The sequence below is a fragment of the Lissotriton vulgaris genome, chromosome 3_1 (genome assembly GCF_964263255.1).
Source record: "Lissotriton vulgaris chromosome 3_1, aLisVul1.2, whole genome shotgun sequence".
NCBI classification, from domain to species: domain Eukaryota; kingdom Metazoa; phylum Chordata; class Amphibia; order Caudata; family Salamandridae; genus Lissotriton; species Lissotriton vulgaris.
Genome location: NC_141689.1, coordinates 190,637,140 through 190,659,924, shown reverse-complemented (window position 1 = coordinate 190,659,924; position 22,785 = coordinate 190,637,140). Strand labels below are relative to the sequence as shown.

Below are 22,785 nucleotides of genomic sequence, written 5' to 3'. Positions count from 1 at the left end.
AGCACGCGGCTCTCTGGAATCCGGCTCGGAACGGAGCTGGAAGAATCCGGCACCGAACGCAAAACTATACAGACGAAAAAACTAAAGGTCTTTTGGCCTTAAGAAAGTTTTATGCATCCGAACCCAATGGCGGAAAAAAACAATCTGAGGATGGAGTCGATGCCCATGCGCACTGTAGTCCAGGGGAGGAGCCACCTATATTGTGATACTTCGAAGACTCTTCCGGGACAACAATGTGCGATTATCCGGACCCAACACTAGGCGGCGATCTATGCACAGATATATATTCAGCAGCCCACATGCCTCGAACTGAAGAGTTCTGAAGGGCTCCTGGCAGTACGAAATCTGTCATCCTCCTCAGATTCATCCTCATCTGCCCCATAATCCAGTAACTGCTCCGGCAATGCTGGATGAACTCTACTGGGGGATGTGTGAACTGGAGAGAGGACCTCCAAGGAAGATCTGCACATTTGAAGCAAGGAAGGTGCTGTTGTCGACGGTGGCAATGGTGTAGACAGCACTGCAGATGTCTTTGAAGATGCTGTGGCTGTAGATGATGACCAAACTAAGATCAGTGCCGGAAGATAGCGTCGACGAAGCAGTTGCCGAAGAGGTAGTCGCAGACGAGGCGGGCGTAGACGAGGCAACCATCGACGAGGGCTGTCAATGAGACAATAGTCGACTATGCAATCGCCGTCGACGAGAATCATCAACGAGGTTTTCTTATTCTTCGTCGACGGTAGACTTTAAAACTCTTCGTCGACGAGAAGACAGTGACTGACGTGGTTGGTCTCACGGAGACGGATACCAGCGTCGACAGAGGAGGCTAACAGTATCATTGAAGTAGTGAAGTAGTGTGGCTCACTGGTTAGAGGCGGCAGACCCGAGAGCAGAGGACGGCCCGGGACCAGGGTTCGATTCCCGGCGCGGCAGGTTTCTGGACCAGGGTCAGCGGACTCGATAATTCTCTCGCTTCGGTGCCCACTCTGATCAGCGATCACACTCGGCAACTCTGGGCATTAGCTTGCCTCATCCTCACTAACGGCCCCACCAGACCGCCGGGGATGCCTGGTCTCACCCTGGAGATTCCCAGTAAGGGACCATCTCTCAGGGAAGCCAGGAAGGGTTTCGCAGCGGTCTAAGCGCCAGGACGCCCACGGGTAGCAGTGCCCTATATAAATGCCTACACATTTACACATTTGAGATTTCGGAGATGAGAAGGTTGCAGTACACATTGTTGCGGCGACGTCGATGAAGACTTCGCTGTCAAGCTTGTCGACGAGGGACCCCGTTTTTGAGGTAAATGCTGTTTTTTCAACACCTTAGCCCCAGGAGAAGTCAAATCCGTGTCTCTAGTCCTTCATAGAGGGAGCAGTCCCGACAAGGGAAACACTCCCTACCCCAGATAACGGGTTGCCTTGATCCTTAATCTTCTGTAGCGACCGAAGTAGACGTCCCTCTGTGCCTCAGAGTTTTCTGAGGGCAAGTTTGGCAGACTTTGCAGTCTCTCACCTGGTGGTCCGGATACAAGCAATAAATGCACTTCTTGTGGGGGTCTTCAGAGAACAGCCGGAGCTTCCCACAAGGTCTAAAGAGAAATTTCTTAGAAGACATGAAATGAAGAAATTCTGAAGAAACCCGAGAAGTACTGTGCAGAGCTCAGGGAGACTCCCTTCACACAGCGTGCCATAGAAAATCTGAGCCTGAGCCTCTGGAGAGAACATTCTGGAGGGTGCTGTCGCCTGATTGGCTGTTAGTTTGGACTATATATAATTACTTGGACGAGTCATTAAAGTGGAAGATTTTTTTCTATTAACTGCTAGCTATTTTACTTCCTGGTTCTAATTTACCTATGGTATGGCTATTTCATGCATATGTATTGCTATTTGTATGTACCGTGGGACTCCCACTCCCACGACGGGGAATGAATCAAGCATGTGAATCTATGAAAGATACCCCAATACTGGAGAACCGATGTTCAAGATATCCAGAGAGTTGCTTGTTAACCCACTTCTTTAAGAATCTTGGAGAATATTAAAGAAAGCCAGTAAAGTAAGATAGGTGGGTATTGGATAATTTTAGACATATCTGCTGAAGGTTTCTTTAACCGTGGTATGAGTTTTACAAATTTCCAAAAATTGGGCAATGTAGACTAATTGAGGGAAATATATAGGGGAAGATTGAGTTTGAGGTTAATAGTTTTGCAGTAGGCCACCAGAATATGATAGACATGGATCATCAGGTGATCCGGATTTGCAAGTTCTTAATGCTGGTTCAGAAGTTAACAACCAAAAAGGCTTGAACTTAAATAGCGAACAAGACAGAGCTAGAGAGGTGTTGACTGCTACTTTTCCGCCCTCAGCATAAAAAACAAATGTCCAGAACAAACCTCCACTGGATAAAACCAAGCAAGAATCTCCACCTTACTAGGAGGAGTCTGAATGGCTTTTATGGGACAATTTATTTAAATGAGAACAGCTGATAATGCACAGTGATCCCTTGTTCCATCAATGTACAGAGTCCAATCCCAACACAGATTAAAAGGATGTAACTGCTCCACCTCCATGGATGGTTGTAAAGGATGGAAGAACTCAAGCAGAGTGATGAATTTGCAAGCTTTAGGAAGAAAAGAGACTCTCGTCCAAAGCACCAACTTTTCTGGAAGAAGAAAAAACAAGGCGTTTAATAGAGGATAGGCCAAAGGGCCTGCAGTTTGCTCACTCTGCTACCGAAAGGGGCGGTGATGAAATAACTCATCACCAAAGTAAGAAGTCTCAGATCAGCTGGGCATTGAATGATGGGTGAACACCAAGTCATGAACAAGTGCAATGTATTACGTTAGGAGAGAGCGATAGAGAGACAGAGAAAGAAAGCAATCGAGTCAATGAAACATGTAAATCTAATATGCCTAAAAGGTAGTCTTTAACAAGCTCAGAGCGAACCAGTTCTGGGCCAGAGGGAGAAAACCATCATGCCTTGAGCTAACAGACTTCGGTACACCAGGGCCAAAGACCAAAGTAAATGGATTTGGTAGCGGTAGGAGCAAGAAGAGAATAAGAGGGACACTATCTCTGAGCGCAGAATGAACCAATACAAACTGCCCTGCTCAGTCTCACAAACAGATGTAAAATCTTGGAAAGTGCAGGTCAAGCACTTTGCCCCCATAGTTTGATTCGGTTGATGGTCCTCTTCTGCTTAGGAAACAGAAGCTCTAAACACCACACCCAAACTCATCCAGTTTTGGAGCATTAAATATCTGTGCCTAGCCTGAGATTATTTTCTCTGAAAACATGGGTGAAGGGAATGGGCAGGATTCCCCACCTTAAGTGAAAGGCTGTTGTCATAGCTCATAGCTCATTGCAGCAGAAACATAAAGGAAATGGAATGGACTATAAACGTTCTCCAGTGTGGTAAACAAATCCACCAAAAGAATGCCCCACGGGTGACTATCATCTGCACCAACTTCAGATTGAGAAAAGTCTCATGGTTGGCAAAATGACACTAGATTAACTCTTCCACCCTCAAACTGAGAGCCCACCTGACTCACAAACAGAAGAGGTCTCCACACCAACATTCCATCACACTCGCTATTGATTTCTTCATGCCATTCTACTAGAATGTATTCTGTCCTTACACTTCCAAAAACATATTCGACACAGTATACAGTACATAGTATACTGTAGTATAACCTTCAACAATGGAGTACTAGGGCCATGTGAATCCAGTTACATTAACAAATGTATCCGGTCAGGTATTTTATCAAAAGAGATTGTGCAGAGCTTATTCAATGAGGAGATGGAATTAGGAAATTCCGGCAAATATTAATTATAACGACCATGTAAATCTATTGCTCGAGAAGAGGGTGGGTATGGTTCGAGGAACTGGTTCTACAATGTTTGTAAAATTAATCAAATGATAAGTCTGCTGGAACGAATTATCAAAATTACCCAGATGTTTATGTCTGCGCTTTACACTAAAGTATTTCGATCTGGGTATACAACTCGTCACAAATCGCTTCTGCCAAAAAGTACAAAACTGGTATTCCACCCAGTCAATTAGACCAGTTTCGATAAAGTCTTGGTGTCCTGTAATTAATAGTTACTGGAAATTCTGAATTCTATGTCCATCAAAATATTACTTCTAGATGTTGCCTTGTGTAAAACAAGCATTGGCCATTTTAATTGTATACCATGAATAAACTACAAGCACTTTTTTATTAAGGTTTCATTTAATATCTAGAACTTTGTATAAACATACCAAATAAGTAAAAAGCGATGATTTATGTAGAAGTACTGACTAAATAGCACATGCAAATTATTACCCAAAAAAGAAAATTCAAAATAAATGACACTACAGTGTTATACAGCATACTGAATTTAATCTGATGTCTTTGATCAAGTTAAAATCAAGCACAGCTTTCGAAGTATGAACCTATGGGAGACATTTTAGCTACTTTTCCGAACATTTCATTAAATATTTACATTTAAGATCAAAACTGGATAATAGCTACCTGTACTTGTTTCTGTGGTTGTGCCTGTGGAGGTGAAATTTGTGTCTTCTCCCGAGTGGCCCGGGAACGTTCATTGCCCACCGAAGTCATCATATACAGTATATACAAAACAATGTATGTACAAAATAGAAAATCTGGAGAAAAAAAAAAGAAATCTCACTAATTAAAATCTCACACATTAAAGTTATATTAAAACAAAATAATTGAACAGCTTGTCTTCACGCCAAATAGTTCAGATGTACTAACAAAACAATGTCAATTATAAAATCATAAGAGTATTGAATGATGGCAGAAGAATCCTGTGGGTAGCATGTTTGGATATATAAAGTTACTAGGAAGCATTAGAGATTATGACCATATCGCACAACTCTAGTATGTCATCACGCCCTGAACAATCACCTGCACTTTAATACCCAGCGCGTGGTAAAAGAAAATGTTAAGACTTTGAAAGCAAGTTTCAATCACAAAGCAGATTATTTCTCTGGACTTACATCAGTAACTCTTATGATGCATCCCTACAATTCCGATGCTCACTTCACTCAAAACCAAATATATCAATAAAAAGCATACTTCTACCTTACCATGTACAGCACTCGCCTGCTTTACAAAGCTAGACCACGTTTTAACCACCTAATCCCAAAACAAAATGTTTTAAAAGGACAGGAATCTACATAACTGAAACCCAGAGCGTGACTAAACATTACATGCAAACTAAGCAACCAGCTAATTACATAAAAAAGCAAAAGTATACAAAGTAGTCCATCCTGCAAAAAATTGGGCATTCTGAGGGCATAGCTTAACTAGAGGACATAGGACGCACCTCCTCTGAGCTCTGGATCCCAAGGCCTTTCCTGCCACCATCTTTTGACCTGGCGTGAAGAGTCATCTATACTATCTGTCATCTCAGCTTCAGAAAAAGAGCTTGTCCTGCTTATCAAAAAAAGGGTGTGGATGTATGAATGAGTAGCGTATGTTTGGTGACTAGTATGTGGTTTTCAGGGTGTTTTTTAAGAGAAGATAAATTTCATATTGGACTTCTAAATTATGTATACAATGAGTATGAAATGTGTCTTTTTAAAAAACCAATGAAAATGAGAATAAAATATTATATTGAAGATTGAAGATGAATAAGAAAAGTAATTTTGAACATATGCTAAAAAATGAATAAAAAAACTAAATATACTATGATCTTAAGTGTACCTGTGTTGATCCAAAGGGAGAATTTCTTGAAAACATTTGAGTAATACCGTTTAAGAAACTTTGGTGAGGCCACGTGGGAATGTCTTATATTGTTGTTGATGTTGTCCCCTCTTTTCCCTGGCCAAAAATTTTTTAATAGAGGGGGTCCCACATTTATGCTGCTGCTCTTTCCTGCCGCCATCTACCGCATCGGGCTGCAATTATGCCCCTCTGACAGTAGAATAGCAACCTGAGGCCTTGTGTCCTCGGCGGACCTACTAGTCTGTGGCGACCCCTCTTAGGTCAGAAAGCTGTGCCCCTGCTTGCGCCGCAGGCAGACAACGCGCCTTCGCCATCTTGCCTGGGGCGCAAGAACCCAGCGGCCAGGGCCCACAGAGCCTTGGGGAAGACCAGCTCTGGAAATCAGTGGAATGGGCCTTGGCAGGTCGGCACCCCCTTCCTGCATACTCCTCTGGTGTGACTTACTTCGCGGCTACTGATCCAGTAGGCTGCCAACTGCCTTGGTCTCAGACAGCCCTGCAACAGAAGGAGGAGGCCCTATTCTGGTGTGGTTGGTGATGCAGCCTTCTCTTTGCCTGCTCCAGGCTGTGTCACAGAAGGGGGTGGGGATATCACCAGACGCTCAGAGCCAGCAGGCCTTGGGCTACCGGGGTCCTGCTGAATCATTTGGGCCTGGGGCTTTTGAGTTCTGCTGATCTACGTGCTCTGCTGTACCGCCTTTTGACTTCTACTTGCAGGCTCCCCTCCCCCCCCATACCGCGCGGCAGCCTCCTGTCACATGCTGCATCACATGCCCATGGCTGGCTACGACCTTTGTTGCAGACCTTTGTTGACAACCAGCCTCCCCTGCTGATTCGGGGACTTAGAGGTCAGACTACTAACTGGCGGTCTCCTAGATGAGCGACGTCATCACCACAAACTGCCTCTCCTTAGCTGTGCATGTGGACGCCGAAGTGATCCAGTGATGCATTGCTGGCCCTGGCCATTTTGGACCTACACTCACTCCCTGTCAGCCTGTCCCGTGAATCCAGACTTTTGGGGAGTGACTTCACCTGGTCATGCGCTGGCCCTCATCACTTCTGGATTGTTAAAGCCCGGTTGGCCTGATGTTTTTACCCAATGTGCACTTTTTTTAATCTAGGTTGCATGCCTCTCTGGGGATACCCATCCTCTCATCCCCTTGACTCATCATACTGCTTGTCCCGACCAGCTTGGACTGGGTTACCCTTCGCCACCCCACTTTTTCAGCCCACTTACTTGCCATGCCCCAGGAGGTCGGCCCCTGGCTCATCCACCACTTGCAGCGCAATCTCCCTCCCCAACTCCCCATCCCGCCCCTAATCTCCCTCCCTCCAGCAGGTTGCCTACTCAAGCGGGTACTCAGCCCTAACCTCTAATCCTCCCACATGACTACAGTCAATTGTGTTAAATTCCTTACGCTCAATGTGTGAGGGCTCAACTCACCAACCAAAAAGAAAACAAGTGTGGCGGTATCTCCTCCAACAGGATGCTTATGTGATTTTCTTGCAGGAGACGCACCACCTAAAGCAGGGCACCCCATATATGGCACATCCCAATTATCCCATCCGTCACTGGGCCTCTGCAACTTCTAAACCAGCCAGGGATGTGATTTTCTGCAATGTCTTGTTGTGTTCTAAGCACATGTGGGTGGTCTGGGACAGAGACAGCAGTTTTGTGAAGCTTACTCTACAGTGTGGTTCATGCCCCTCACACTCCAGAATGCATATGTTCACAACCAGGCACAAGACGCATTCCTTATGAACTTACTTATGGAACACCGGTTATGGTGGGGTGGCGATATAGTCCTGAGAGGTTAATTTAATTTGGTATGGGATCCTTCTCTAGATCGCAGCATATCCTCCTTCCAGGGAACTAGCGCTATGCTGGCAGCCCTTAAGTGCGAAACAACCTGCTGCCCCACACCTCAGCCCAATGGTTCACACGCCCTCGCTTTCTCACAGAATATCCCACACAGAAGTGAAATTCACACGCATTTGGCGGACTCTTCTACAATAACTTCCGTTTAGAATACAAACTCCTTACACCGCCTAGACTTAACACCATCAACTCTTATGATTTCCCCCCCCTGCGCTGAAAATCTGTAAATCCCATTGTTCATGACGAGCTCAGCTCGGCATGAGTGTATGAGAGGTGTACCTCATGACGAGCTGAGCTCGTCATGAGCGTCGAAGGGGTTAAAGCTCTCCAACTCTTTGACTGAGCTTCACTTCTTAGTCTAAGATCCTGGTCGCCTCTCCTTTCTCCCCTGCGGACCCCATCCCTTAGCTTCTTCAGGGTTGTGGGACTCCATTGGATTGTTCGCTCTAACCTAGTATATGGTACGCTTCTTGTATTGTGCATTTTTTGGTTCGTATTCTTCCTATTACGTTGTTGGAATGGGTGGCTTTCCAACAGTGATGCAGTGGTACTTCCTTGCTATGACTATACTCTACCGCTGCCCTATTCTTATATGTGAAACATGCATCTGCTTTAATCAGATGTGGTGGCTTTGGTTAACATAATGTACAGGAATATTGCAGCTTTGCTACGTTCAAAGCACCATGGCATTCGTTGTGGTCTTTGTACTTTTTATCTCAATAACAAAATGTCTTGCAAAATTAGACGTGCCGGAGATATTTAGTGCTAGCATCTTTACAATAAAGGAAGGTATTTGACTATGAACCGCTAAATGTATTCCGGGATCAAAATATTCGAAAGGTAAATTAATCAGCGAGCTACATATATACATTATTTTCAAACGTTACTAGCTTTTCCTGCATATATTATGCAACGGTTGGGATAAGGAGGACGAGGACGAGATGCACTAAAAAAATACAATCAGAACTTAATTTTGATTTGAGCAGTTACTTTCACAGGATACTTAGCATTACAAAAAAGATCATCCTAGAAGGAATATTGATATGCTGAAGTCCTAAATCAAAGAAGGAAATGTCAAGTTAGCTGGGTTTTGGCAATCGTCTCCTACTCTGCTAAAGGCAGATTTGAAGTCACTGCCCAACGAAAGAACATGTGACCACATCTCACAGGTTCTAAATGAGCTACAATGGCTTCCACTCCAAAGCAGAATTAAATTTAAGATCTACGGACAGGCATACAGGGTGCTTCGACAGGGAAGTCCACCATCTGGCTAAAATGTCTTCAGCAGACAAAAGGGTTACAGAATAAAGAAGCTGCAGCTGAATGGAAACCCGAAATTCAAACCTCTGTTGCACTGAATGAATATAACACAGGAGCTGCAACCATATTTTTGGAATGGTCTTCTCATATAAAGAACCCTACCTTTATTTTGGGAAACTGCCAGACAACACAGTGCGGTCTTCATCTGAAATATTAGCCATCTCTTATGGCCTATCTGCTTTATCACTTTCATTTTTTGCCATTTCATGGTATATTTTCACTAACGTTTTTACAGTTTACTTTCAGAATGTCCACTAAAATATTAATACTTCGAGGTGATGTCTTTAAGGTGCAGCTACACTTAAAAAAAAATGTTAAATACGTAACCTACTTTCGCAAAAAAATGGATATGTTCAATTAGTTTCAATGAATTACAAAATATAGCAAAAAAACTTTTCGAAAAAAGAAGAGAACAAGACAGAATACAAACCTGTTGATTCTATATGGCAGATGCTACATGGCAGATGTTGAGATTGCTTCCTCGCTCTAGCCAGACTAGTGTTTGCTACATTACCTGGCACTGAAAACAATGCTGATGACATCGGCTCATTTATGACGTTTTAATGCTGCATTTTCTACGAGAATTCAACGGGACAGGCCAAGAGGAAGTAACAAGCTTGTCCTGCAGAAAGCGTGAACACACGCTTAGCTGGCTTTACAACGACACTTTGAGCAATTTCTTTAATTAAATATTAAAATCGATCGTTTTTTAAAAGCTAACCAAATTAACTCGTTTTACAAAAAATAACTCCAAAAGTTGTGTGGTTCGGACCTAAATAAAATCCCTTCAGACGTTCTAAACGGTCGTTCTACTTACAACAGGTTTACAAAGCTTATTCAATGTGCATTTATACAGCCTCCTAGATCTGTGTTTTGCTAATCCAAGTGGTCCAGTCCATCACCCATGACGCTCGATAAAGGTAAGGCAAGAGAGCCTGGTCATATTGTTAAACGACATCCCGGGCTGGGACTATTTTCAGTGATTAGGATCATTCGAAAATTGGGTTTTAACTTTTGTGGAAGCCAGCAGATGGGTTTTCAAGTAAGTGGATGCGGTCTCATGACACGAGCTAGAAGAACGTGTGCTGATATACATCTGGAGAAAGCAGCAGAGAACACGCCAAAATTCACGATATAATCCAGGACATGCAAAAAATAAGCATTAGCAAAGCCAATATATCTCGCCGTCCCCAAGCCTTTCTGTAAAAGTGGTTATAAACCACATCTTAATAAACGTCTGTGCTGCGTGGAGGAAATGCACCGGGTGCAACATGGAGCCTCCTCCACCTTTAGTAAAAAGAAATAACTGGAATGCAGATGTCTCTTTACACCAGGGTCCCAGTTCTTCCTCACACCAGGAACCTAGTACGACTGTACCAGCTGCACTGGCCACTAGGGATAGTTATGTACTCTAGTTGTAGCTTCGCAGCGCTGACTTGCCCTCGTGTCACAAAGTATCGTTTTCGCCCTTTCCAGCTTTTGAGCCACAAGCGCAAAGCTTGCTGAAACTAAGCGCAGATGTGCGTAAGTAACGTTGTAGGCTGAGAAAGCAACGAAGGCTGGAAGCCCCCCTAATGACGAGGAGCCACTACACAATTATACTGTTGCCTGTAGATGTTCTTAGAAACGGTCTGCTAACAAGACTTGCTGCGATTTGCCAAGCTTAATTGAGATCACCGACATAACATCCTACTGCAGCCAAATACAGCTTCTCACGGGCAGAAGGAAAAGCAGGGGGAGGGGAGGCAGGGGCGACAGCAAATCACGGGATATGGAAGGGGCCTGTCGGACAACACCACAAAAACATGAGACCAACCCTAAAATACCATAGCAGACTTTATTTTTATGTAGTTTTATATAGCGCAAACGCGACCCAAATGTATTAGTACGCTTTATATGAGCACCAGTTAATTACATTACACAAGGAAACAAGCATTGGAAATGCAATAGGGCTCGCATTAGGAAAGTTTGAGCTATTGGTCTTATAAATTAAATTTGTTTTATTTATGTGTTATTTTTTAAAATAGCTAAATTAATAGCTTTGTCATTTACAATGCCAATAGTTATAACTTTCGCAAACACCTATAGCATTTGTAATGCAACAGGTTTTGTATTTACGTGACTTAGATGTATTGATATTACAAATAACAATGGCTTTTAATTTTTTTTAATAATTAATACTTAAATAATTTATTTAATTTGTAATGGCAATAGCTTAAACTTTTGTAAATAACTTTTGTGAAGATTATGTTCAGTGTTTTTTATTGTGACGAAAATCCAAGAACAGACGTGAAATGTTAACTTCTTTTTGTGATTTGTAATAAAGCGTGAAAGCTTGAAAACAGTTTGAAACATTGAAAGAACTTATTTGAACCAGTGATGCTGTGGTTGTGCTGAGTGATGCTGTGGTGGCGCTGAGTGATGCCGTGGTGGCGCTGAGTGATGCCGTGGTGGCGCTGAGTGATGCCGTGGTGGCGCTGAGTGATGCCGTGGTGGCGCTGAGTGATGCAGTGGTGGCGCTGAGTGATGCAGTGGTGGCGCTGAGTGATGCAGTGGTGGCGCTGAGTGGTGTGTGCATCGGTGGAGCTTAGTTGGAGCATCGGTGGAGCTGTGTGGTGGGTGCATCGGTGGAGCTGTGTGGAGGGTGCCTCGGCGGAGCTGTGTGGTGGGTGCATCGGCGGAGCTGTGTGGTGGGTGCATCGGCGGAGCTGTGTGGTGGGTGCATCGGCGGAGCTGTGTGGTGGGTGCATCGGTGGAGCTGTGGAGGGTGCCTCGGCGGAGTTGTGTGGTGGGTGCATTGGCGTAGCTGTGTAGTGGGTGCATCGGTGGAGCTGTGTGGTGGGTGCTTCGGTGGAGCTGTGTGGTGGGTGCTTCGGTGGAGCTGTGTGGTGGGTGCATCTGTGGAGCTGTGTGGTGGGTGCCTCGGTGGAGCTGTGTGGTGGGTGCATCTGTGGAGCTGTGTGGTGGGTGCCTCGGTGGAGCTGTGTGGTGGGTGCATCTGTGGAGCTGTGTGGTGGGTGCATCAGAGGAGCTGTGTGGTGGGTGCGTCAGTGGAGCTGTGTGGTGTGTTCAACGGTGGAGCCGTGTGGTGGGTGCATCAGTGGAGCTTTGTGGTGGGTGCATCGGTGGAGCTGTGTCGGTGGAGCTGTGTGGTGGCTGCATCGGTGGAGCTGTGTGGTGGCTGCATCGGTGGAGCTGTGTTGGTAGAGCACTGTGGTGGGTGCATCGGTGGAGCTGTGTGGTGGGTGCATCGGTGGAGCTGTGTGGTGGGTGCATCGGTGGAGCTGTGTGGTGGGTGCATCGGTGGAGCTGTGTGGTGGGTGCATCGGTGGAGCTGTGTGGTGGGTGCATCGGTGGAGCTGTGTGGTGGGTGCATCGGTGGAGCTGTGTGGTGGGTGCATCGGTGGAGCTGTGTGGTGGGTGCATCGGTGGAGCTGTGTGGTGGGTGCATCGGTGGAGCTGTGTGGTGGGTGCTTCGTGGAGCTGTGTGCATCTGTGGAGCTGTGTGGTGGGTGCATCTGTGGAGCTGTGTGGTGGGTGCATCTGTAGAGCTGTGTGGTGGGTGCCTCGGTGGAGCTGTGTGGTGGGTGTATCTGTGGAGCTGTATGGTGGGTGCCTCGGTGGAGCTGTATGGTGGGTGCCTCGGTGGAGCTGTATGGTGGGTGCCTCGGTGGAGCTGTATGGTGGGTGCCTCGGTGGAGCTGTGTGGTGGGTGCATCGGTGGTGCTGTGTCGTTGGAGCTGTGTGGTGTGTGCATCGGTGGAGCTGTGTGGTGGCTGCATAGGTGGAGCTGTGTGGTGGCTGCATAGGTGGAGCTGTGTCGGTGGAGCGGTGTGGTGGGTGCATCGGTGGAACTGGGTGGTGGGTGCATCGGTGGAGCTGTGTGGTGGCTGCATAGGTGGAGCTGTGTGGTGGCTGCATAGGTGGAGCTGTGTCGGTGGAGCGGTGTGGTGGGTGCATCGGTGGAACTGGGTGGTGGGTGCCTCGGTGGAGCTGTATGGTGGGTGCCTCGGTGGAGCTGTATGGTGGGTGCCTCGGTGGAGCTGTGTGGTGGGTGCATCGGTGGTGCTGTGTCGTTGGAGCTGTGTGGTGTGTGCATCGGTGGAGCTGGGTGGTGGGTGCATCGGTGGAGCTGTGTCGGTGGAGCTGTGTGGTGGCTGCATAGGTGGAGCTGTGTGGTGGCTGCATAGGTGGAGCTGTGTCGGTGGAGCGGTGTGGTGGGTGCATCGGTGGAACTGGGTGGTGGGTGCATCGGTGGAGCTGTGTGGTGGCTGCATAGGTGGAGCTGTGTGGTGGCTGCATAGGTGGAGCTGTGTCGGTGGAGCGGTGTGGTGGGTGCATCGGTGGAACTGGGTGGTGGGTGCATCGGTGGAGCTGTGTGGTGGGTGCATCAGTGGAGCTGTGTCGGTGGAGCTGTGTGGTGGCTGCATCGGTGGAGCTGTGTGGTGGGTGCCTCGGTGGAGCTGTGTGGTGGGTGCATCGGCGGAGCTGTGTCGGTGGAGCTGTGTGGTGGGTGCATCGGTGGAGCTGGGTGGTGGGTGCATCGGTGGAGCTGTGTGGTGGGTGACTCAGTGGAGCTGTGTGGTGGGTGACTCAGTGGAGCTGTGTGGTGGGTGCCTCGGTGGAGCTGTGTGGTGGGTGCATCGGTGGAGCTGTGTGGTGGGTGCATCGGTGGAGCTGTGTGGTGGGTGCATCGGTGGAGCTGTGTGGTGGGTGCATCTGTGGAGCTGTGTGGTGGGTGCATCAGTGGAGCTGTGTGGTGGGGGCATGGTAGAACTGTGTGGTGGGTGCCTCGGTGGAGCTCTGTGGTGAATGCATCAGTGAAGTTGTGTGGTGGGTGCATCGGTGGAGCTTAGTGGGTGCATTGGTGGAGCTGTGTGGTTAGTGCATTGGTGGAGCTTAGTTGGAGCATCGGTCGGTCGAGCTGTGTGGTGGGTGCATTGGTGGAGCTGTATGGTGGGTGCCTCGGTGGAGCTGTGTGGTGGGTGCCTCAGTGGAGCTGTGTGGTGGGTGCATCGGTGGAGCTGTGTGGTGGGTGCATCGGTGGAGCTGTGTGGTGGGTGCATCTGTGGAGCTGTGTGGTGGGTGCATCTGTGGAGTTGTGTGGTGGGTGCATCAGTGGAGCTGTGTGGTGGGTGCATCAGTGGAGCTGTGTGGTGGGTGCATCAGTGGAGCTGTGTGGTGGGGGCATGGTAGAACTGTGTGGTGGGTGCCTCGGCGGAGCTGTGTGGTGGGTGCCTCGGTGGAGCTCTGTGGTGAATGCATCAGTGAAGTTGTGTGGTGGGTGCATCGGTGGAGCTTAGTGGGTGCATTGGTGGAGCTGTGTGGTTAGTGCATTGGTGGAGCTTAGTTGGAGCATCGGTCGGTCGAGCTGTGTGGTGGGTGCATTGGTGGAGCTGTGTGGTGGGTGCATCAGTGGAGCTGTGTGGTGGAGCTGTGTGGTGGATGCATTGGTGGAGCTGTGTGGTGGGTGCATCAGTGGAGCTGTGTGGTGGGTGCATCAGTGGAGCTGTGTGGTGGGTGCATCGGTGGAGCTGTGTGGTGGGTGCCTCGGTGGAGCTGTGTGGTGGGTGCCTCGGTGGAGCTGTGTGGTGGGTGCCTCGGTGGAGCTGTGTGGTGGGTGCCTCGGTGGAGCTGTGTGGTGGGTGCATCGGTGGAGCTGTGTGGTGGGTGCATCGGTGGAGCTGTGTGGTGGGTGCATCGGTGGAGCTGTGTGGTGGGTGCATCGGTGGAGCTGTGTGGTGGGTGCATCGGTGGAGCTGTGTGGTGGGTGCCTCGTGGAGCTGTGTGGTGGGTGCATCGGTGGAGCTGGGTGGTGGGTGCCTCGGTGGAGCTGTGTGGTGGGTGCATCGGTGGAGCTGTGTGGTGGGTGCATCTGTGGAGCTGTGTGGTGGGTGCATTGGTGGAGCTGTGTGGTGGGTGCATCGGTGGAGCAGTGTGGTGGTGGCATGGTAGAACTGTGTGGTGGGTGCCTCGGTGGAGCTGTGTGGTGGGTGCCTCGGTGGAGCTCTGTGGTGAATGCATCAGTGAAGTTGTGTGGTGAGTGCATCGGTGGAGCTTAGTGGGTGCATTGGTGGAGCTGTGTGGTTAGTGCATTGGTGGAGCTTAGTTGGAGCATCGGTCGGTCGAGCTGTGTGGTGGGTGCATTGGTGGAGCTGTGTGGTGGGTGCATTGGTGGAGCTGTGTGTTGAGTGCATTGGTGGAGCTGTGTGGTGGGTGCATTGGTGGAGCTGTGTGGTGGGTGCATCAGTGGAGCTGTGTGGTGGAGTTGTGTGGTGGATGCATTGGTGGAGCTGTGTGGTGGGTGCATCGGTGGAGCTGTGTGGTGGGTGCCTCGGTGGAGCTGTGTGGTGGGTGCCTCGGTGGAGCTGTGTGGTGGGTGCCTCGGTGGAGCTGTGTGGTGGGTGCATCTGTGGAGCTGTGTTGTGGGTGCATCTGTGGAGCTGTGTTGTGGGTGCATCTGTGGAGCTGTGTTGTGGGTGCATCTGTGGAGTTGTGTGGTGGGTGCATCGGTGGAGCTGTGTGGTGGGTGCCTCGGTGGAGCTGTGTGGTGGGTGCCTCGGTGGAGCTGTGTGGTGGGTGCATCGGTGGAGCTGTGTGGTGGCTGCATCGGTGGAGCTGTGTGGTGGGTGCCTCGGCGGAGCTGTGTGGGCGGTGCTTCGGCGGAGCTGTGTGATGGGTGCATCTGTGGAGCTGTGTGGTGGGTGCCTCGGTGGAGCTGTGTGGTGGGTGCCTCGGTGGAGCTGTGTGGTGGGTGCCTCGGTGGAGCTGTGTGGTGGGTGCCTCGGTGGAGCTGTGTGGTGGGTGCCTCGGTGGAGCTGTGTGGTGGGTGCCTCGGTGGAGCTGTGTGGTGGGTGCCTCGGTGGAGCTGTGTGGTGGGTGCCTCGGTGGAGCTGCGTGGTGGGTGCCTCGGTGGAGCTGCGTGGTGGGTGCATCGGTGGAGCTGGGTGGTGGGTGCATCGGTGGAGCTGGGTGGTGGGTGCATCGGTGGAGCTGTGTGGTGGGTGCATCGGTGGAGCTGTGTGGTGGGTGACTCAGTGGAGCTGTGTGGTGGGTGCCTCAGTGGAGCTGTGTGGTGGGTGCATCGGTGGAGCTGTGTGGTGGGTGCATCGGTGGAGCTGTGTGGTGGGTGCATCGGTGGAGCTGTGTGGTGGGTGCATTGGTGGAGCTGTGTGGTGGAGCTGTGTGGTGGATGCATTGGTGGAGCTGTGTGGTGGGTGCATCGGTGGAGCTGTGTGGTGGGTGCCTCGGTGGAGCTGTGTGGTTGGTGCATTGGTGGAGCTTAGTTGGAGCATCGGTCGGTCGAGCTGTGTGGTGGGTGCATTGGTGGAGCTGTGTGGTGGGTGCATTGGTGGAGCTGTGTGGTGGAGCTGTGTGGTGGATGCATTGGTGGAGCTGTGTGGTGGGTGCATCGGTGGAGCTGTGTGGTGGGTGCCTCGGTGGAGCTGTGTGGTTGGTGCATTGGTGGAGCTTAGTTGGAGCATCGGTCGGTCGAGCTGTGTGGTGGGTGCATTGGTGGAGCTGTGTGGTGGGTGCATTGGTGGAGCTGTGTGGTGGAGCTGTGTGGTGGATGCATTGGTGGAGCTGTGTGGTGGGTGCCTCGGTGGAGCTGTGTGGTGGGTGCATCGGTGGAGCTGTGTGGTGGGTGCATTGGTGGAGCTGTGTGGTGGAGCTGTGTGGTGGATGCATTGGTGGAGCTGTGTGGTGGGTGCCTCGTGGAGCTGTGTGGTGGGTGCATCGGTGGAGCTGTGTGGTGGGTGCATCGGTGGAGCTGTGTGGTGGGTGCCTCGTGGAGCTGTGTGGTGGGTGCATCGGCGGAGCTGTGTGGTGGGTGCCTTGTGGAGCTGTGTGGTGGGTGCATCGGTGGAGCTGTGTGGTGGGTGCATCGGTGGAGCTGTGTGGTGGGTGCATCGGTGGAGCTGTGTGGTGGGTGCATCGGTGGAGCTGTGTGGTGGGTGCTTCGGTGGAGCTGTGTGGTGGGTGCTTCGGTGGAGCTGTGTGGTGGGTGCATCTGCGGAGCTGTGTGGTGGGTGCCTCTGTGGAGCTGTGTGGTGGGTGCATCTGTTGAGCTGTGTGGTGGGTGCATTGGTGGAGCTGTGTGGTGGGTGCATCAGTGGGGCTGTGTGGTGGGTGCATCAGTGGAGCTGTGTGGTGGAGCTGTGTGGTGGATGCATCGGTGGAGCTGTGTGGTGGGTGCCTCGTGGAGCTGTGTGGTGGGTGCATCGGTGGAGCTGTGTGGTGGGTGCACCAGTGGAGCTGTCTGGTGGGTGCATCGGTGGAGCTGTGTGGTGGGTGCATCGGTGGAGCTGTGTGGTGGGTGCATCGGTGGAGCTGTGTGGTGGGTGCATCGGTGGAGCTGTGTGGTGGGTGCATCGGTGGAGCTGTGTGGTGGGTGCATCGGTGGAGCTGTGTGGTGGGTGCATTGGTGGAGCTGTGTGGTGGGTGCATTGGTGGAGCTGTGTGGTGGGTGCATCAGTGGAGCTGTGTGGTGGAGCTGTGTGGTGGGTGCATCGGCGGAGCTTTGTGGTGGGTGCCTCGTGGAGCTGTGTGGTGGGTGGATCGGTGGAGCTGTGTGGTGGGTGCATCGGTGGAGCTGTGTGGTGGGTGCTTCGTTGGAGCTGTGTGGTGGGTGCTTCGTTGGAGCTGTGTGGTGGGTGCCTCTGCGGAGCTGTGTGGTGGGTGCATCTGTGGAGCTGTGTGGTGGGTGCATCTGTTGAGCTGTGTGGTGGGTGCATTGGTGGAGCTGTGTGGTGGGTGCATTGGTGGAGCTGTGTGGTGGAGCTGTGTGGTGGGTGCATTGGTGGAGCTGTGTGGTGGGTGCATCAGTGGAGCTGTGTGGTGGATGCATCGGTGGAGCTGTGTGGTGGCTGTGCGAGTGAAAACTGGAATGTTGCTTCTCTTGTGAACTGGCTTTAATTTCCATCATTGTTCTACGTGTTACAACTTGAGGCATATTTAAATCAGTTGTGCTAATGTCCGATCCCGGAAATTGCATTGGGCACACTTCTAATTTCAGGGCCTCAAGTAGCAGTCACTGTGTTTTATTTGGGAACAACTCGTCTCAGGTGGTTGTGCTCTAGGAAGATAATGCAGAGGTGCGAATGGAGATGTCTGGAGTGAATGGGACGAAGGGCTGTTTTTTTTTTCTTCTTCAATTTCCATCACGGGACCTGTGTATTAATGTTAACCTTTTTGTTGGCTCGCGAATGAGGTTGATTTCATCACATACATTCAATGAGGACTAAACCTCTTTAGGAAGGTGTTGCAGGTTTGCAAAAATGGTTACCCATATTGAAGTCTTTAGAAGCATGGTGCTTTGTAGGATGGCGAAAATCACTGAAAAGCGGACATCATCCAAATAAGGGTAAGTTAACAAGCATGCGTCTGCATGTATGGCAAAGTTACGTTTGAGACTGCGAAGAAAAACCTCACTGAATGAGAGATCAAATGAGCATAGGCGTTGTTGCTCTGTATGGGAATTGTGCTCTGGCAGGGGCAGCCAAGGCTTTCGTGATCTACAAAACAAGAGTTAATTGATTTGGGTAATAACTGTCAATCGTTTAACAGCAAAAGAGGCCTGATCTGGTATTTGCCTGGAGCCGTGCAAATGGTGGCCATAAAGTCTCCATGGTTAGATTGATATATTTTTGCTGTGTCGTTTCTTCGTGTCCATGGTTGCCTGTTTGTATGTAGGCCCAGGCTGCAGAGTCTAGAGGCTGCATTGCTGCCTGTGTAAATCGGCTCTCCCTGTTGCAGAGGGCCTCTGTTGTAAAGCTGTGCCAGGGGCTCGGCCTCGGCGCTGAGCGAGAGGGAGGGAGAGAGGAAGGAGGGGTAGATAAAAATGCAAGGCCGCAAAAAAAAACAAGCATTGGTAAATGCATTGTAAAAAAAAAACCGGCATGAAGTCCCAGGCATCAGAGCTAGGGAAAGTTAAGTGTGCAGGCCAGGGAACGTTAAGTAAACGAGCCTGGGAGAAGGCAGACAAGCCCTCTGCATTGCTGTGGTGGGGAGGGGGGAGGGGGGGGGGGGGCTGATTAGGGGCTAATTAGGGGAGGAGAAATGACAGAGCTCACGCTGGGGTAAGCTTGTGGAGGGAGGCTGATGCCTTTGATGCTGTGCACGCGCTTTTTCACGGGCACAGCATCAAATCGCCCCTTTAGTTAAGGTCTGGATAAGCCATAATATGTTCGACATCTGCAATGCTTACGCATTGGCAGAGGTCGAGCCCTAAAAATCCATTTATAGTAGGCACGGGGAGATTACATGATCGGCCCGGAATCAAACGATGTTGAGCCGAATCAGAGTCTAGAACCTGGTTTCCCAGCCACAATGTCACCATCTCTGGCCGTTAGGCCACATCCTCCCCTTGAGAGAGGCCGTGCGGTGTGTGACAATCACATTAGTTCAGAAAAGTGACCTGTTTTCTCTAGCACAGAGGCAGACGCCTCTTCAATACACTACTAATTTCAACAGATACCGATGCAGAGCCACAGGGTGATAACAGCTTTGTACGGAATGGCAATGAAGGTGGGGAAATTCACTAAGGGAATGGGAGGGAGTAACAATAGCAGCGGAGAGAAGAAAAACAAGCATTTGCAATGCAATAGGTCTCGCATTAGGAAAGTTTGAGCTATTGGTATTGTAAATGACAATATTTTATTTATGTGTTAGTTTTGAAAATAGCGAAATGAATAGCTTTATCATTTACAATGCCAATAGTTTTAATTTTCGCAAACGTGACACCTATAACATTTGTAATGCAATATGTGTTGTATTTAAATTACTTAGATGTATTAATATTACAAATTTGACCCAAAGTCATTGGTGCGCTTTAAATGATTAAATTACATTTTTTGGGCATCAAGGGTCCCATTCATTTGATATGCTGGCCCAACTTGCTCTTTCATTTAAATCAAGTGCATGAAAGGCATGAATATGAAAGGCAAGGAGTCACCTATATATCATGTAATCCACGGACAACTTTTTTTTTTTATCAGTGATAACAGCAATTGCCTTTGGCACATAATGCTCCAGGATATTCATAACAAGTTCTAGCCAACCGCTAAATAATACATCCCATCACTAAGCATAACATTAATCTACTCCAACCCTGGCAGCAACAGTCCACTATAGTTTGCCTCAAAATAATACAAACCACGATCAAATACAATATTAGCAAACCAGTTTGACTACAGTCAGCGAAAATCCTATCACAAATAGAGTGCAACCACGTTCTAATAGAGCTTCAGCGACCGTGAAAGTGATGAGAATATACAAACAGACTTAAAATTATGCTTATACGATAATCTGATGCAATGCCATCTTAAAGTCCAAGTGAATGAATGAGAATGGTATGGTTTCAAGCAATGCCTACCATCCTCAAATGCAAACAGTCGTTTTACGATTAGTCTGGGAGAAGGCACACCAAAAAGTTTCCAGATAGGTTTAACTGTTGCACGGGGCACACTCCTTACCCTTAAACATTTAACGACAAGCACTAAATTATCCCCACTATCACCTGCAGGCAACTTAAGACACCCCTATTTGCTGCTTAAACTGGGGCTGCTGAGGCAGCGGGGCGTGCCAGTGATACTACCAATGATATGAACTCAATAAATCAGAATGATGGTTCGCTGTGGCGTGGACAGCAATACATTAACACACGAGCTACAATTACTAAAACAACAGAGTGAAGTATTTTGTGAACGGATTAAGAAAACAACTTAATGTGCTTCACTCGGGGACACAATTCCTCGCAGACCTATTTATTTATTTATTCCATTTGTATGGCGCAACAGCTACCCTGAGTGTTTCCCGGAGCCTAGGATCGGAAGGGAACCTGGGGGAGTAAGCTATGATTCTTAGTTTTGATTGAAAAGCCATGCCTTGATACCTTTTCGAAATGTTATATAGTTGGGTTCCAGGCGGGCGTAGTTTTAGTGGAATAGAATTCCATAAAACTGGTGCCATATATCCAAAGGAGCGTCCGCCCATTCGTGCTCGTTTAAATCTCGGGACAACAAATTTCGCCAAATGTGTTGATCAAAGATTACGAGCTGGACTGTATTTATGAACCAATTTACACAGGTACGCTGATGCTTCTATTTTTATCTTGAACATATAACATAACGCTTTAAACTTGGTTCTGTTGGCCATTTTGAGCCAATGTAGATTGCGTAAATGTTCAGAGACATGCGACCTCCTCAGTAGATGTAAAAGCACCCTCGCTGCCGCATTTTGGACGACCTGTAGTCGTCGCATGATCTCTTTGTTGGTACCAAGGAGAAGAATGTTCCCATAATCCAGCGTCGAGCCGATAAAGGCCTGCACTACAGCTCTTTGCGACCCTTCAGGAAGTTGCCATAAAGACTTTGTTAGCCATTTTAGGATAGCGAAGCAGACTGAAGCAGTTTTGGACGCGTGATCACGCATCGTCAATTTGTCATCAATTATTATTCCTAGATTTCTGGCCGAAGGAACTGCTACTGGCGGGGGACCCATTTCTGTGGGCCAATGTGTTTGTCCCCAAAGCTCTTTTTGTTCTCCAAAAATTAGTAGTTTCGTTTTGTCACCATTTAATTTTAGTTTCTTGGAGTGCATCCACTTCGCTATGTTCTGTAACCCAGAGCGTAGAGAGGAGATGTTATTATTGTCAGTTGTTGATAGGGAGAAGACCAATTGTGTATCGTCTGCATATGAAAAGATAGTAAGGCCAAATTTTTCTGCAATACTCACTAGAGGGGCGATGTAAATATTAAATAATAGTGGGCTGAGGTTTGACCCTTGTGGGACTCCATAAGGGGAGGTTAAAGTATTGGAGACGTTATTTTTAGAAAAGACCTGATAAGATCTATTTGTTAGAAAATTACCAAGCCAATCCAAAGCTGGTCCTCTTACCCCTATTCCCTCTAGGGTTTCAAGTAGCATTTCATGAGATTTGGTGTCAAAGGCAGCACTCAAGTCTAAAAAAAGGAGTGCCACCGTGCCACCATTGCCGAGCTTTTGACGGATCGTTTCTGTAACTCCTAGTAGGGTGGATTCTGGGTCACTATTTGCTTTTTTCAGTAGTGGTACTACCATGGCGTGCTTCCATTTGGTTGGTACTACCGCTTCCCTTAGTGATCCGTTCAACAGTGTTCTAATAACATTTAGTATGTCAGGGTCAAGCTGTTTGAAAATTTCAGCTGGCATGGGGTCATTGGGGTATCCCGACTTAATGCTGTTAAGGGTTTCTACAAATGTGTTTTGATCAAAAGGCTGCCAGACTGTCAGTGATTTCCCAGGATTATCTGCCAGCTCGTCGAAACCACTGGGGGTCTACTAATGGGGTTAGGTTAGGAGTATCATCACCACCAACTACTAAGTAGATGTTGGCTACTTTCTCATTGAAATACTTCGCAAGGCAGTTACAGTGTGTTGAGGACAGCGTTGGAGGTTCTGGGTGAGTTGTAGCTCGCGCTAGGTCTTTTAACACTTTAAATAGTGTTCTGGAGTCATTTTGTGACCAAGATGGCGTTTTTGATAAAATCTCCTTTTGTTATTTTACATAGCAGATGGTAGGCCTCCAGAGCTTGCTTGTAAGTATTTTTCATGGTCGTATCATAATTCTTCCTCCATTGTCTACCCAGATTTTTACATTTGCTTTTTTCTGTTTTTAGCTTTTCGGAGAACCAACGTACTGGGGGTCTGTAAGATTTCCGCTTTTTCTTCTTAAGAGGAATGACTATCTCAACCGCTTTGGCTAACCAGTTATTGATTTTATCCTGATCTCCAGTATTGAGGTCATCTAAGTTAAAATTAGGTCTCGAGTTTGTTAACTGGGCGTTTAGATGCTCTATATTAAGATTTTTCCAATT

At 48.6% G+C, this 22,785-nt stretch overlaps 1 protein-coding gene across 4 annotated transcripts in view; it reads right to left on the bottom strand.

Annotated features, from left to right (window-relative positions):
• The window catches only part of UBAP2 (ubiquitin associated protein 2), a 1,436,418-nt gene that overhangs the window by 1,249,068 nt on the left and 164,565 nt on the right, over positions 1-22,785 (bottom strand). For all 4 annotated transcript variants that reach the window (XM_086960301.1, XM_086960303.1, XM_086960302.1 and 1 more), the window contains exon 2: positions 4,511-4,644. In XM_086960301.1, coding sequence (XP_086816427.1) covers positions 4,511-4,603 — 93 coding nt within the window. In that variant the 5' untranslated portion in view covers positions 4,604-4,644. The remainder of the gene's footprint in view (positions 1-4,510; positions 4,645-22,785) is intronic.